The sequence below is a fragment of the Metarhizium robertsii genome (genome assembly GCF_000187425.2).
Source record: "Metarhizium robertsii ARSEF 23 chromosome Unknown MAA_Scf_2, whole genome shotgun sequence".
Lineage (NCBI taxonomy): Eukaryota > Fungi > Ascomycota > Sordariomycetes > Hypocreales > Clavicipitaceae > Metarhizium > Metarhizium robertsii.
In genome coordinates this window covers 266,706-282,342 of record NW_011942160.1, presented here as the reverse complement: position 1 = coordinate 282,342, position 15,637 = coordinate 266,706, and the positions used below count along the sequence as shown (strand labels likewise).

At 51.7% G+C, this 15,637-nt stretch overlaps 3 protein-coding genes across 3 annotated transcripts; 1 reads left to right on the top strand and 2 right to left on the bottom strand.

Moving 5' to 3' along the window:
• Positions 1-1,473: 1,473 nt before the first annotated feature.
• MAA_07064 (PHD finger domain protein) lies at positions 1,474-3,666 on the top strand (the record flags this gene model as incomplete). Its single annotated transcript, XM_007825062.1, has 2 exons — positions 1,474-1,499; positions 1,584-3,666. 2 exons carry the CDS (start codon positions 1,474-1,476, stop codon positions 3,664-3,666), a joined length of 2,109 nt encoding a protein of 702 aa, XP_007823253.1.
• A 1,568-nt stretch (positions 3,667-5,234) lies between these two features.
• MAA_07063 (Stm1) lies at positions 5,235-7,786 on the bottom strand (the record flags this gene model as incomplete). The annotated part of the gene is made up of 5 exons (XM_007825061.1): positions 5,235-5,808; positions 5,877-5,940; positions 6,050-6,154; positions 6,240-6,398; positions 7,522-7,786. The coding sequence occupies 5 exons, from the start codon at positions 7,784-7,786 to the stop codon at positions 5,235-5,237; spliced, it is 1,167 nt and encodes a 388-aa protein (XP_007823252.1).
• A 2,217-nt stretch (positions 7,787-10,003) lies between these two features.
• On the bottom strand, positions 10,004-12,214 carry MAA_07062 (uncharacterized protein; the record flags this gene model as incomplete). Its single annotated transcript, XM_007825060.2, has 2 exons — positions 10,004-12,079; positions 12,167-12,214. The coding sequence occupies 2 exons, from the start codon at positions 12,212-12,214 to the stop codon at positions 10,004-10,006; spliced, it is 2,124 nt and encodes a 707-aa protein (XP_007823251.2).
• Positions 12,215-15,637: the final 3,423 nt, after the last annotated feature.

Below are 15,637 nucleotides of genomic sequence, written 5' to 3'. Positions count from 1 at the left end.
CCAATAATGGTCCAGAGACCGACGTCAGTCAAAGACGATGCATGACGCCAGATCGAGTCGCCTAATATTAATCAAGCAGCACCTCCAAGGACAGAGCGCGCAAACGTGAGCACCAGACATTAGCATGGCGGACCAAATTGTTGTCGGAGTGCATCAATCATGCGCCAGAACCACCAGAACCCACAATTTCGTCTCCGCTTGGCTCAAGCTCAGGCTCAGGAACGACATGTTCTTAAATCACGAATCACTTTGGCCACAAGTTGAACTGCGAGGGCCTGTCCTCGGGCCAGGCACGCAAAAGTTTAACGCCAGGTACGCAACACAATAGTTGGGGCTGTGTCATTGACTGATATGGCCCATACACGAACGGCCGTTACAGCCAGCACCGACTCGTGGCATATTGTGAGAAAAGCCATCTTACTGTTACGAATGATTGCTCATCAACATTGAACACAGGGAGTTCTTGTTAGCTGATGCAATGACCCGCCAGAGGCTCTAAACGCCAGTCACATCCAGTCAAGCAGGGTCAATCCAATCCAACTCAGGCCGTCCTGATACCCCCCCTGTTCCGCCCTTCTCTCTCGCAGGTGATCCACTGGTTGCCTGCTCGTTGTCCCTCGCCAAAAATTTGTCCGAATTGAGCATCGACCTGGAATTGCGGTTTCCTGCCTAGACGCAGACGCCCTGGTACCGCCAGCAATCCATCATCGCCAACCGATGATATGCTGCTGTGCGGCTAGCTTGCCATTCCCCAGTCGATGCCAGCAATCTGGTTCCTTGTACTCTTGTCTCTCACCCTCTCTTTCCTTTTCCATCGTATCGTCGCTCTCGGGCGTAGTGATCTCGAACTATCATCCATTATACAACCCATATTTCTAAACGTCCTGTGTTGTCCGTTTCTGTTTCCATCTGAACCAATCTAATAAGCATCTACGTAACAGCAAACATAACTGCCGATCTTGTCTTCTCCCTTGTAGGAGGCGAGCAGCGGGGTCACCCTTGTCGACAAGACTTTTTAGTGGTCAAAGGTAAGCTCCATATCCCCCTCTCCCTTGGCTCCTGCTGTATGTAATATTCGTGCTTTTCGGACGAGAGCCTCTTTGCCCGTCTCTCAGATTTCTTCTCTCGTAAATCTAATGGTATTCTAGCTAGTCTTTTTTTCATGATTGATCCTCATTATTATTCCGGATACCTCTAATATTCTTCACCTATTTCGGAGCTCTTCCCTCGCGCCAGCCGACACAACCTCTCGAAAATCTACCATCGGCCACATTTTGCCGCTTCTCCCGTCACCTTGTGTATCCAAGTGCACGCAACCTACATATTGGCCTGCTACGCTACTCCATTGTCATTGGATAGTTGAAAATACCTGGCACATGCCCTGCTTGTAGTCCAGCGTCAGCTCTTCCATGCCATTCGCACCTGGGATGAATATTCTTGGACTGTAACAATACTGCAATCGCACGGTTTGCTATGAGCGAGGATCATCCGGCCGCCAGGTACGTGCACTCATGGAGCGCTCCCCACTTTCCACCGACTATTCATTGACGATCACATTGAGCTGACCTGATAACGACTTGCAGTAGCTTTGGAGAACCAAACGCTCAGCCGCCCACGCCGAAGCAAACACCGACGTCTGCCGTATTTCCCAGTCCCGTTTTCGAAACGCCAAAACACTATCAAGGCTCCTTTGTCGAGGCCGGCGGGTTAACTCCTCGGTTTGCCGAAGAATATTCCGTCTTCAACGCAACTCCAGGCAATCTGCGAGGAACCCAAGGCCCTTTTCCAGACTTGATTCCTATCGCACCCGTAAGCTCTTCGGCGAGCCATAAGCGCTTGCTGTCTGCTGAGGGGTTGGCCATCGAAATCGCAGCACATACAAATCACTTCTCCCCAAATCCAAACGCCACCTTGCCTCCAGTTGCTCCTGCCCACCGATTGCCGTCCTCCCCGAACCCACCCACAACCGATACAGCTTCTTCGACGGCAGGTTTTAAGTCTCCGCTAAACCCCAAGCTGTCTGAGACCCCAACTTCATCCCCTAAGAAAGCTCGACGGTGTACCACCGCCGAAGAGCCAACACAGGTCATATCGCCGCCACCTACGGCACGGAAGGGAGAGCGTTGGCTCGCTCCTGGGCTCAACATGCAAAATGACCAAAGCTTCGGTCGCTCGGACTTCCACGATCTTTCACACCAGGAAATGGCGGCATTAATGAGTAGTGCCACCGATATGTTCGGTTATCCAATGTCTGCGCCAGCCGCAACACATTCCAACTTTTGGGACCCGACCATGTCAATGAATATGGACTTAGACTTCACCGCGGCAGGGACAAATATGTTCCAACCGCCTACACCCTCCTCTCACCGCCATACGGGCTCATTTGATTGGAATAGCGAGATTCAGCTTTTTCAGGATCCAAACGCGCCGCCGTCTTCAAATCAAGAGAATGTTCAGCCTACTAAGGAGCAGAGACCGTTAGCTCCTAAGCCAACGGCATCCGATATCGTATGCACGGGTGCGCACGACTCATCATTATTGGCATCGTTTGCCCCCGTGTTGGAGGATCCGTTTAACATGATTAGTGCTGGAGATGCGGTTGACCCTGGTCTTCTGTTCAGTCGCCCGCAAAGTGCACCCATAGCCGCTAGCTTTGGGACGACGGTACAATCCGGGACTGCAGAGGCAGCAATTCAATCCAGGAAGACACCAGTTGGCGAGGGACGCCGATCCGGCAGCGTGAGAGACAGAAAGAATAGCACCAAAGACCCTGAACGAGCAACTGCAAGCTCTCCGGTAAAATCATTGGGCAGACCTGGGCTTGGGCGAAGTATGAGTGAAAATCGAGGGAGGAAAACGGTTAGGAGAGGTTCACTTCCAATGTTGGCTCCTGCGGCAAGGGCAGCAGCCCCTGACCCAGGGCTTAGAGGTAGCAAGTCGACTGGCCGCCTGCCCGGGAGAATATCGCCACTCAAGACACAGCAGCGGCTATCGAGTCTTGCATCTATCCCAGAGATGTCCCCACAAGCTCGACAGCACAGGTCTGTCCGATTGTCCATTAATGCCCACGGGCGAGCGACAGTCGAGACATTGCTAGGCCGCGGCGGCACAGCAATGACGCGAAGCCAAAGTTCTCAGGACTTGTCAACACATCGAAGTTGGTCGTCGGCCGAAGATGATTCAGATACAGATGACGAGCCTATCATCATTCCCAGTCGCAATAACTCCTTTAAAGCGTCCTTTGCCCTTCCTGATCCCCGTAAGCCGGTAGGCTCAATCTTCTCGTCAAGGCGAAGCGCCAGCGACAGAAGTAACAGCAACTCGGCCAACGAGGGGGAGAGTGAAGCGGAAACGGTCATCAATGAGAAACCAGGCAAGTACGGTGATGCGACTAGCGAACTGCGAAAGGTTGTTGAGGATCGACAAAAGCGCTCTCTTCGGCTCGGGAGCGCAATATCATCACAACGGTCATTGAATACCATTATTCGTAACTTTCCTGGAGGAATCATTTCGCCCACTAGTCTGACCGAATCAAGCTACGGTCCGGATAGTTACAACCTTCGATGTGTATGCAACAATAGCAAGGCAGACGAGACCGACGGCTTTTTAGTTCAATGGTATGTCTCTCCTTCACCCGCAGGTTCACCTTCCAATCTGGTAGTCTGACATAAAGCCCCTATTAGCGAATCATGCGAAATGTGGCTTCATGGAAATTGCATCAACATCACCCGCCGTACCATGCCGACAGTATACATCTGCGGCTTTTGTGCAAACACTCCCAACATGGCGGGACGTAGAACACGAGATAATGCATTGGGGATTGGATCATCTCTATCTCCTCTGGCGAACAAGTCATTTCGGTCGTTTCGGTAATGACGAAAACAAATGTCTGCAAAATATTTTTGCATTAGCATTGCATTCCAAGGGGTTAACGGGTTTTTTTTTTTCCTTTTAACGGCGAAATTCATTCTATTTTTTAAAAACTAGTAAAGTTTCGTGAGGACAGCATTGTAGGAATACGGGACGGAAATACATGTCTATACTTTTTGGTCTGTAGCGGAGCAAGTTGCTGTGTAAAAAAGCATACATGATACCCTAGGAAAAGAGGGTTGAGGTTGCAAGAGAATACGAAGAGCGTGATTGGACATGGAATTAGCACTCAATGGTTGTAGAAGGTGCAGCTGTATGGTATGGCAGAGTAGTTGAAGCTGTGGGAATTATGCATGCCTTGCGACATTAGTGCAGACATGACAGTATTTGTTGGTTGTCGTGCCTTGAGTATGTATCAAGCAGGGTACTTCCTTTGTTGTCAGGCATTGCCCGAGACTCTGTGGACCATGCGGATTCCGTCTATGGCCGCGAGCCCCCACGACGGCTTCGATACTGGGCAGATGATCATCGCAGTCCTTACCGTTGGTGTTCACACGCCCGAGATGTGCCACGCCTCCACACCCGCCGACAATTTTGAATCACACGCTACATACCAGGGTTCACCTATGGATGGATCTTTCGTAAAGCCCTCACCAGACTTGCACGCATATATATGTATATACACAGTGATCGAGGATTGCGTCCAGTCCCAAATTCACATGATCACGAGGCAGCATCACAAGCCACAGTCAAAGCAAGAACCCCGTGTAAAAAAGAAAACCACTCAGTTAAGCCTAAGTTAAGCAGCAAAGAGCAAAAAGAAAACAGAGGAAAAAGGAACTGGTCCAAAGTAGACAAAGATTCGCGCAGCGGGTTACCGTTACCAGCCAAGAGAAATCAGACCATTCCGACCAAGTGTTTGTAAACAGGGTTATAATTTTTTTGCTCCGGTCCGCCAGTCCTTTAAAATAAAAAGACAACCCCATGAGAGGATTTCAAACAAAACCCCCCACCAAGCACCAAAGGTCAAGTTTTTTCTCATAACTTTGTTCCCATAATTGGTTTAATGTTGTCTAGTGGCAACATCTGTCCCTCTTTCTTCCTTCCTTCGTTCCTCTCCTTCTTTCCAGCTAACTGTCCATACACACATTTACCATTTTGGGGTGGGGTTAAGGAGCATCTTTTCCAAGGATTCCCCCTCGGGGATTACCATGCGCAAGATACTCTGGAGGGCTCCCTTGCAAAATTAGGTACGTCTTGAAAGAAAGACATACAAAAAGCCATAGTGGGGGGGTATCTGAACACATGTACTATGTCAAAAATACCAAAGTCCAGGGAGCCACTATACGCCAGTAACGAGGCGCTTATTTGCCGCCGAGGCTGGGGAAGGCAGACTCATCCTTAGTGTTGATGGGAGCAGCAGAAGCAGCAGCACCACGTCCGCCACGGAAGTTGCCTCCGCGTCCACGGTCGCCGCCGCGCTCACCACCGCGTCCACCACGTCCACCACGGCCTCCGCGGCCGCCACCACGGGTGCGTTCAGGCTCAACGAAGCGAGGATCGAAGTCGATGGTCTGCTTGACCTTGCGCTCACGCTCACGCTGCTTCTTGCCGTGGCTACCGGAGATGAAGTCTTCGTCATCGTTCTTCTCGAGGGCCTTGGCGCCGGCCCATTTCTTGTCGGGCTTGCTACCCTCATTAGCCTCGCGGACCTTGAAGACGGTGTCAATGTTGAGCTTCTTCTCGGCCTGTTGGGCGAGGTAGGTGGCGTAGGAAACACTTTTATCCTCGGGCTCGGCGGCCTCTTCGCCAGCGGCGTCCTCGGTGAGTGCCTCCTTCTTCTCAGACTGGGCAATGGCTTCACCAGCCTGCTCATCCTTCAGTTCGGCATCGCCTTCATTGGCACCCCAAGACTGGGCAGCCTGCTTCTCGGAGCCACTAGAACAGCCAATGTTAGCTTCCTTTACATGGGCAGCAGCATCAAGTAGATGGAGCAAAAGACATACGGGTGGACGCCGGTGCGGGAGGTATGGCGGTCATCGTTGTCACGAGGGCGACGCGAGCCGCGGCCTAGGGCGATTGAAACATCAGCACACCATTTTCCACGCAGGTAGATTTGCCCAAAGGGTCCAGGACGGTCCACCAGGGTCAATGGTAAATTTCAAACTGCATCACTTACCCCCACGGACACGAGCTCCATAGCCACCACGGGGACCATCTCTAGGGGCCTCATCAGTGGATCGGGCGTGGTTTCTATCGCTGCCGGCACCACGGTCACGGAAAGCTATACGACAGCTTGATTAGCCTTGTCACGCTCAACGATGCTGCAGTTGCTAAATAAACACGCGGCCGTAGCGGATGCAACTTACCACCCTCGTTTCCACGGGGACCTCCGCGGCGGTTGCCAGTGCCGCGAGTGGGAGCAGCAGGAGCCTGGGGCTCCGTGTTGCGCTTGGTGGTACGGGCCGGGGCCTTGTCGACGGTCTTGACGGGGACAATGGGCTTGTCCTCGCCAGAGTCGTCGTTGCCTACAAATGCGATATGTGGTCAGCCTGGTGTCAACTGGGCGCATAAGACAAAAGTGATCTCGGCGGTATGAAAGATAGCCGGTGAAGAGATATTATCGAGTTGATCGAGGGTGAGGGCCGGACGGGTTCATACCAAGGAAGGCGAAACGGTTCTGTAGAGCAACAAGACAAACGGAGAGTTAGCATTGACTTCAACAAAGAAAGGCCAGGGCGACGCGACGTCAAAGTTCACGGCCGAGGTACGGAGTAATAGAAGAGAAAAAAAATCAACGGCTGGCATGGCCGAGATGGAGGTGTCCAGCAACGCGTCTTCTCAAGGGCATCTGATCAGGGAGAGTTGTGTATGGGGATAAGACGAAAGCTGGCAACAAGAGGCCGACGACGACGACGACGACGACGTGATGATGATGGTGCGTCGGGTCCCATATGTCGACGAGCTGCCGGCGAGGCCTCAGTCGAGCAGATTGTGGCGATGATGAAACAAAGACCATGGTTCATACCTGAGAAGCGACCTGGGACATCTTGATGGCCTTGGGCGAGTCGGCTACGTTGCAATTGTCTGTGTCGGCGGTCGGGTGCTGCTTGTGGAGGAAGGGGGAGGTGCTTAAGAGAGCATGACCTCGGAGAGGAATAAGCGCGCAAAAGTCTGGTGTCTGGGGGGGTTGACGGTGGGTGTGAGGCACCAGCAAAAGAGTCAGTCAGCAGCTGTGGACTGGTGTGGTGATGGTAGTAGGAAGAAAACTGCACGATGTGCGTGGTTCCGTGTGCGTGTGGTCCTGGGGCCTGGGACGTCGTTCGTCGCCGTGGTCACAGTCCTTCCCTTGCCGCCCTGGACGCTGGGCGGGCTGCTCAAGCAACAGCACTGCGCGTCTGCTGTCTGGTCGCAAGCCAGCTCTCAACACTGTGTTTGTGTGTGTGCTGCAGGCGCCTCAGTGGCCACAAGCCTTTTCCCTTTTTTTTTCCTTCCCACCCGCCGTCCGCGGTACGCCATTAACCTGCTGCAAGGTCCAGTTGGCCTCGAGCTGTGGCCCGCCTTTTCGCTTAATTCCGCAATTTTTTGTCGTGGACTCTTGTTAGGGCTCCATGCGGGCTCGAGGTACCGACTGATAGTGCGCACACTCACCTGCTATGCGATACGCTATTACCTGTCCCACAGCCCCTGCTCCCCATCCTCGCACTAGTCTGCGGCACCAAGCTTGCCCAATGGCCAATGGCTGTGCTCCATGCTCATTCCTCATGCTCAATGCCGTTCCGACCCAGAGCTTTGGTCCAAGCTGTTGGTCCGCGGCTGTGGCGACCTCGACCCTTGTGCCAAGAACGTCGTAGAACCTCCAGTTCGTGGCTTTTGGCCGCTTGCATCCAACGCCTCGAGCTCGGTTGCCGCTCATGGTATTGCTTTTGCCTTCAGTTCAGTTCTGTTCCAAAAGCGGTGTTTGTTGGCGTGGGCGTGGGCGTGAGCATGTGTACCACGGTACCTAAGCAACGGCATAAACTGACCCTCAGGATCCGTTCTGGCATTGAGTCGGCATCCCGCGAGCTGGAGTAGCATACGAATGGTTATCAGAAATTTGTCAGGTGAGACACGCCTGTGTACGTATGTTGACGACAAACTGTCTCTACCAGTTTGTTATAAGCATATTCTTGAGAAGCTATTATACAATCGCCCAGTGCTGAGGGATCCCCGGTATCTAGTGCGCTGTAAGAATGTTGGTATGTATACTTGCAAAGACCTGCCCATCTCGGGAGCGATATCGTGTTTGAGGATACATCTTGATGTTCGTTACGACATAGAGACGCAAAGTTGCCGTCATTATCTCCATCGTCCTCCTGTGGGTGCCTCTTCCTGGTTGCACTATTTTCTACAAGGTTCCGAATGTCGATCCAAGCGGCGAATTCTTTCCGTCGTCAGTGTCAAACTCAAGGGTTCTTCTCGTTCTTCTCTGGCCATGAAACCTCGAGATTTCGACGTCATGTCATTCTTTGCATCGCTACCCTCTTCATCACACGGTTTCCCGGGCGGTGATCCCAGGGGCCGCAGATGAATTGGCGCAGCTCGTTGAGTAACCCAAGCCTGTGCCAATGGACCACATAGATCTGTTGACTGAGCTTCTGTTGTTTTTATAGAAGGACCCAGGTACCCAATGGCGGACTTTGATGATGCAGTTTGCATTTGTACTGGTATAGGCTTCAAAGGATGCGGCCGAAATGAGCTTCCATTGATAGGATCATTGGCGTTGATCCAGACAATCCCTCCACCGCAATCGACCTCGTTGTTGTGAACTAGGCGTTCAGAGGATGGCAATTGGCCCTGTAATCGTCTTCTTTTAGCCGTCTTCCAAGTCTTCTGAGGGAACGAATCTTACCGCCACGGCCCTTTCCACTCGAAAACTTTCCAACCTAGGACACGTCTTCTCTGCCCACCGTCGTCTCGTCACACCCCCGTCCACCAGGTCTATTCTCTTCAATCCCTTCTGAAGAACGTCATCGCCATCGAGCCCATCAACCTCACACTTAGTGATACACAAAGCACAAAGGGGAGGCTCCATCATCTCTTGTTTTCGACCGTGTTCGAGGTCGTCGTCAGAATCGCTCGGAACTCCAAGCACGCCAGCACAAAGATTTCGACTCCCGTAAAGCAAGCATCCGTAGCAAGCTCGATGCCAAAAACACCAACCAAAGCTAACGCAGTCTGTTCCACGGAAGATCAGCTCGCCGCAGACCCAGCATATTGAAAGATTGATGATTGTGAGGTAGCAATCGGTGCAAGTTAGTCGGGCAGATCGACCGAGTACATGAGGCTGGTCGGCCGAAACGGAGAAACAGAAGGTACACGTAAATATGTTGGGTCCATGCTGTCCTCCCATGCTGTATTTCAGGGGGGCGATGTTGTTCTCGTAGCTCAAAGACCCTATTCGCGTGACACAACCACCAGGTGATTTTGTAATGATATTGGTGACTTGTATGAAGGACGGCCGCTTAACAAAGAGACCTCCGCGGTTCGGTATTTGCTAGCTAGATGCATGTGAAAACGAGCGTGATGGTGGCAACTAAATATCGTAGTGATATGTTGAAGACATCGTATACCTAGTATCCCGTCACATAGCCCACTCGAGCGGCCGTCGATGCAGAGTGTACTCGATAGTCGGATGGAAGGAGCTTCCCGTACCCGCTACGACATGACGTTACTAAACCAACCACGACACCATTATGATCAAAAGAACAATCATCTTCACTACCTAGGTAGCTAGCGTTGAACAAGAATCCTGAGGTTCATACAATCCAATATCAACAATTTTCCCCAACGCCAATATCCCCCCTTGCGCCGCAAAATTACCCACTGCCAAGGTCGGCTCGGGTAAAAATCAATCCAGAACGAAACAAAGAGTTTAAACAAGAACTATGTGGAAAGCCTGAGCTGCTTTGTTTCCGTTTCCACTTATTAGCCGTACCTGTACAGGTCGTTCACCGAATTCATATCCAGGGTTATAATCTGAAAAAGATCATTTCTCATCCCCGCAACCCTTCAGCAGGCCTTCACTAATATATACGCTTTCCATCCATTCACCAGAAACATCATCGATCCCAGACTCCTCGATAAAAATTCGCTAAGCACGATTCTTTGGCTGGGCTAGCATATTGAGGCGACTCATACTGAGACCAGTCACCTTTTTCTTCGGACTAGCCACCACAGAAGTGCGAACAGGAGTTTTTCCGGAAGTACGACTGCTTCCGGCTTTGACAGGTGTTCGAGTGAATCGATTATTTTTGGTAGCACTTGCGGAGCCAACTTTAGCAAGTCTAGGTGCCAAGAGAGCTTGCCCTTCTGGCACGTTTTCATTCTTTCGCTTCTTGGCTGCTCGTTCAGTCTCGAAGTCATCTTCATCTGCTGTAGCTCGATGGCGTTTCTTATTCTGCATTCCATGCGCCGTTCCAGGTAGCAGTTTGGTGAGAGATGGTGCCTTATTTTCCTTATTAGGGTGAGAATTAGGAGAAGGCGGCGCAGGGAAGCTGCCGGGCATGTTGCTCGAAACTACTGGGCCGCTAACGTGCCGAACACTAGATTGACCAGGAGAGGCACCGAAACCTGTCGATGGGGCATCACCAAACTTGATAGTGCGGTCACTTCGGAATGTAAAGGTGCCTGCCATTGAGGGAGATTCGGAAACGACTCGTTGCGACTGAGAGCCCATGAGATGCTTGAGAGGCGAGAGATCGGGATACAGAGAGCTGCTAGGAGTTGACTCTGTCAAAACTGCGTCGAGAGCTGGATAGTGCGTTTCGATGCTTTTCAGGGCAGGCCGGAGTTTGAAGTTGCCACGTCTTTGTGGTGAGGGAGAGTTCTGTACATTCGCAGCAGATACAACTTCAGGAGTAAAGGTAACTCTCTTCGTCAGTTTGCGACGGGGCGTAGTGAGCGGGATGGGGGGGAGCTCCTTGTTCACTCTCGGAGGAGCTGGGGTCCGCGAAACTTGAGGGTGAGGTATAGCACTCACACCCTCCTCCGAGCCAGTCTTACTTCCTCGAAGAATGGATTTCACCTTGCTGAAGCTTCGGGGGCTAATAATGCGACGCTTCAGTTCCGAAGCCTTGGATACAGGAGGGTTCAGGTTGTCCCCTGAAACAGACATGGATACGCTGTGAAGACTTGACTTTAATGGTGACTGAACCGAAGAGGTTGCCGGCTTCGTCGCGATTTTTGCACTGATTGGCGACGGAGCCGCCGCGGCCTTCCTGGGAGTGGCAAGTCGAGAAAAGATGGAAGTAGGCTTTGCTGGCGAAAACTCGACATGCCCCGGCCGAGCAATAGCAGCGTCGTCCTCCCGGCGTTGCTTGACTCTCTTTGCAGTAGGTGTCCTATTCTCTGGAGCAGTAATAGAGCACTTTCCTGGATTTGCACTCTCATTGTGCCTTTTTGAGGCTGCATGGTTGTCGCTGTCCAAGTCAGCGGCAGACGACTTGCGCTTAAGGTTAGGCTTAGGTCGTGAATTCGATGTCTCATCAGTGACTGTCTTGGCAGGAGATCTCTGGATACAAACACTCTTCTGTGAGGTTGGCGTACCATCTAGGTTTGCCTTGGAAGGGGTCCGTTTCAACGCCTTGACGGGCGTAAAACGTCCTTCTTGAGCTCTCCATGCAGAGGCGTGGCCTTCAATTGAATCCATTTTCTTGAACTCAGCCATATGAGCAGCACTGTATCGCCCGACCTTGCCCTTTGGCTTCGCAAAGGGTCTATCACCAATATTCACACCGCCTTCTGCCTCCCTCTGCGCAACGAGTTCGGCTTTGATCTTGGCGGCCTGGTTACGTATCTCTTTCAGCATACGCTGAGCCTCACCGCTCAATTCAGTATCTGCAGATTCGCGAGCAACTCTGAAAGTAAAACTCGAGGACGGGACGCGGTTGACTTTGCTTGGGGTTCTATCCTGGCAGCCGGGGGTAGGTGCTTCCTTAGGGATGTCCGAGAAGCCTAGCCTGAGAGCAGATGAGGGATCGCCAGTGCTGAAATGATATTTGCTGGGATGCATTTCGCTGCGGGGAGGCTTCAGTGCCGATGATGCTGGAGTGCTCGGTTCTGGAAAAGGGGACTCCATCGTCGTGTCGACTTCAACGTTTCTCGTCCTACTTTTGCATGGCGTCTCTTCAGCCTCCGCGACAGATCCCAATTCGGGGGTGGCTTTGCTCTAAATTGGCCATTGTCGTTAGATACAACTGATCCAAGTATACTGGTTTGGTCAAAAAAACGTTGGCGAAAAATCATGGCATCGTACCTTGACAGAGCTGGCCAACCTGGCCGAACGGCGACGCGGTGGTGACATGATCAGGCTGCTGTGGTCCAAATCGTGGCTGTATCAATGTAGTTGTTGGAGATAAGTCTGCTGAGCAAGCCGCGGAACGGACCAGGGTGCATAAGGAAGAGGAATGCCTTGGGGACCGTTGTAATATGATGTCAAGTGGAGAGAAATCGATGACCCGGGTTTGTTGATGTTCGTGGGGATGGTTTGTTTACTTCAGGTGGTCCGAGCTTCTATCCCAGCTCACGCGCCGCCATTGTGAGAACGGTGTGCCAATACAGTGCATGGCTTGCATATACTGTATAGCTACTGTACAGTATTTTCCGACATTGAATTTCTTCATCAGGGCAAAGCATCTTGTGTCAAGTCACAGCACTAACAAAACCGTTCACTTAATGCCGCTGTTTATGCAGTGGAATTTGCAAGTTCTTCAGGTCTGATATAGTGAGCAGTTTGTCAATGTTCTCTAATCTTTCCTTGGACAGGACTATCAAACCCGGCTTGGGGAATCGGTTGGACGAAGTGGGGTTTTTAATGCGTCTGGCAGTTGAAGACAAACATGGAGCCCTAGGACGAGAAGAGGTCGGTAAAACTTCTCCGTCATTCGAGTTCCAATAACAGCACAGAATCTAGGCCATGAACCTCTCCTCCTTTCTTCGCAATCTTCGTCACTCGACAACTACTCGTCAAGACCGCCTCTTTCGCGTTTGTTGCGGGGATGTCGCTAATTGCCGTCATCGGCTGTTACGGAGACGTCAAAACGCTCCACTCACACTGACCTCATAAAAAAACCATGGCTCAGTGGCGTGTTTGAGGCCAACCAACAATCCATCCATCTTGGTACCACCGTGGCTGAAAAACCTAGAGCTTTGGTGCAGGGGAATGCCTGGAGATGTGGCCCTGACCACCAGCTTGTGCTGCCGCGTGAATTCCCACGACTTGGCTAGTGTTACGGAATAGTCTTTGGGGCACTTTCTGGAAACCATATTGCACAACCCGGCCAATGCGAACAGCTTGAAGGTGGTGTTTTGAACTGCAAAGCATCTCAGCTTCGACGCGGGGGACCGCGACGGTAAAGACGGCGAGCTGACAAGACTGTTACGGGGTACTATGTAGAATATGGATGTTTCCTGGTCTTTCGGCGAGTCTGGTACACTTGCCAGACACGACCAATTCACCACTGGTCCCTCGGACTCTGATAACCGACACAAGGTCCCTTTCAAACATGTCAATACGATTTCGGGCTACGACAAGACCAAGAAACAACGTCGGCCATACTTATTACGATATGACACGTCCCCCCCCTCCCCATCCGGGCACAGCTGCCTTGCTACAGAGTGCGTGTGAGTTGGCGAAGATTTCTGTTACGTGAAGGGCCGCCATCTGTAAGGTTTGCCTCCTCCAAAGGCTTCTCGACTGCTTCGTCTCCTCGAGGATGCACTGTACACTGCTCAACCGCTCTACCAGCGGAGGAAGTCGGGTAGCATCAATGTCGTCCAGCCATGTTGTTGAAACAACTTGCTACTGTGTACTGACAGCTCACCATACTGCATCAAGGCGTTCCAAAGAAGCACTGCTAACTCGCTAGTGATCTTCAATTCTTGACCGACGTCCAAGGGATGGCCTGAGAACCTGGAGGGACACACACACCTCAATTAGCCCGATACAAATCATTTAATGATCCGAGCAGTCATTTCCCGGCGCTCGGTCACAGAGGCTAGCTTTGCGTTGTTTAAACATTTTATTCTGCATCTCAGCCAACTCCTGAGAGTGTCGGGGAGACAGCAATGCCAGTACCAGTGTAAGAATACCAGAGGCAACAGAGGTCCGGCCGACAATCCGGTGATCAATGGACTACGCACGTCATATAATGAGGTAGCGCGGAAGAATTTTTCGCAACATCTAGCCGTCGCTTCTCCCGTATATACCAACAAGGTACTTGAAACAAAGTACCACTCAGGTCGTGGCTACCAAGGTTTTCCCACATTGGCCGCATCCACGTCTTCTGACAGCCATGCTTTCCTTGTTTATGAGACGGAATAGTAGACGTGAGACACGAATGCTCACGATTTGGGTGCAGCGAAGGGGGGAGGGTCAACTGGCCGTTTGGCTGGCCGGTTTGTTCCAAGCTCGGGAACACGACATGAAGTTACTCTCAGCTCGAACATCACACGGCCTCGCCGGGTTTTCACGGGTTTTTGTCATCAACTGCGGGCGCCGTCACATCCTTGAAGCAGGCTCGCCTGGATCGTCAACGCCCAGAGATGCCATTCAATATTCCAAAATTGAAAACTATTTAGTACTAGCGGCTTCATTCTAACCAAGTAAGATGCAGCACATGGCCCAAGATGAATTTATACTTCCCCATTGGCATCTTCGCTCCTGCCTTGCCGGGTTGGTTTGTTGGTTGGTTGTGGTTGGAGTATTGCGATTTCCTTGTTGGACGCGGGTGCAACTGCCTAAGGTACGTAGCAACTTGGAAGTCCCCTGACCCACGGGAGATGCTGTAGAATTCAGCCACGCCAACACCCAACCAGGTTTTTAGAGTCCAGACAGCGTGACAACGTCTGGAACCCTCAATCGATGTCGTGTCCGGACTTGATGGTGTCCAACGATTCACATACACACACCGAGTTGCCAATTGGCTCCCGGAGCTGGTTCCCATGCTTCCGCCTGCCAACCGCAGGATTCAGTCTACTGCAAGTCCCTCTAATGTTTACCGTCACAACATGACGCCCGCTTTCCTAGCGTCTCAACAGTTCAAGAAGGGTGCAAACCCTCGGCTAGATATGGTGCTGGCGAGACACCATAGCTATGGGGGGCCGATGCAATTGTTGCTGAGTGCAGCGTGACGGGTTCCCTGAGTATCATCAAGTGCGCCATCAGGGCGAGTGAGTAGCTGTTGACACACTTCCACTAATGGCGAAAGATGAGATAACAGTATCGTCATCTCTGTACGGAGTAATCGGTCAACCTGTATTTTTGAGACACAACTGCCGCTCGTTTGGCAACATAACGACGAGGGCGTATCGTGTACTATTAGCTTTGGGAGTGCCGCTTGGCAAGTAAGATCGCCTGTAAAACCGACTCATCCACCTGCATACCCTTGCGGACAGAGTGGAATTCACGATCGGTACAGAGTATTCGCTTGTCCATGTTTTTGGGGAAGGGTTGTTTTCACTCCAAAGAGAGAGAGAGACGGCCAAACTGCAGTCAGTGGGCAGTCCGTCACGTTGTTGACGGCACACAACGAACAGAGGGCTTCAGAGGAACATTCGAGTTATCAAGATCGTCACCATCACTGTCACCAATATGAGGGACAAGTTGTGTTCCAATCATTAAAATAAGGTAAGGTCGCTCAAAAACGGGAAGTCGGCTTATTCTGGCCAGCCTCTAGCTGGGTAAAAAGTCTCAACACGCCATGACAACGGCAGGACCATGGAGCTA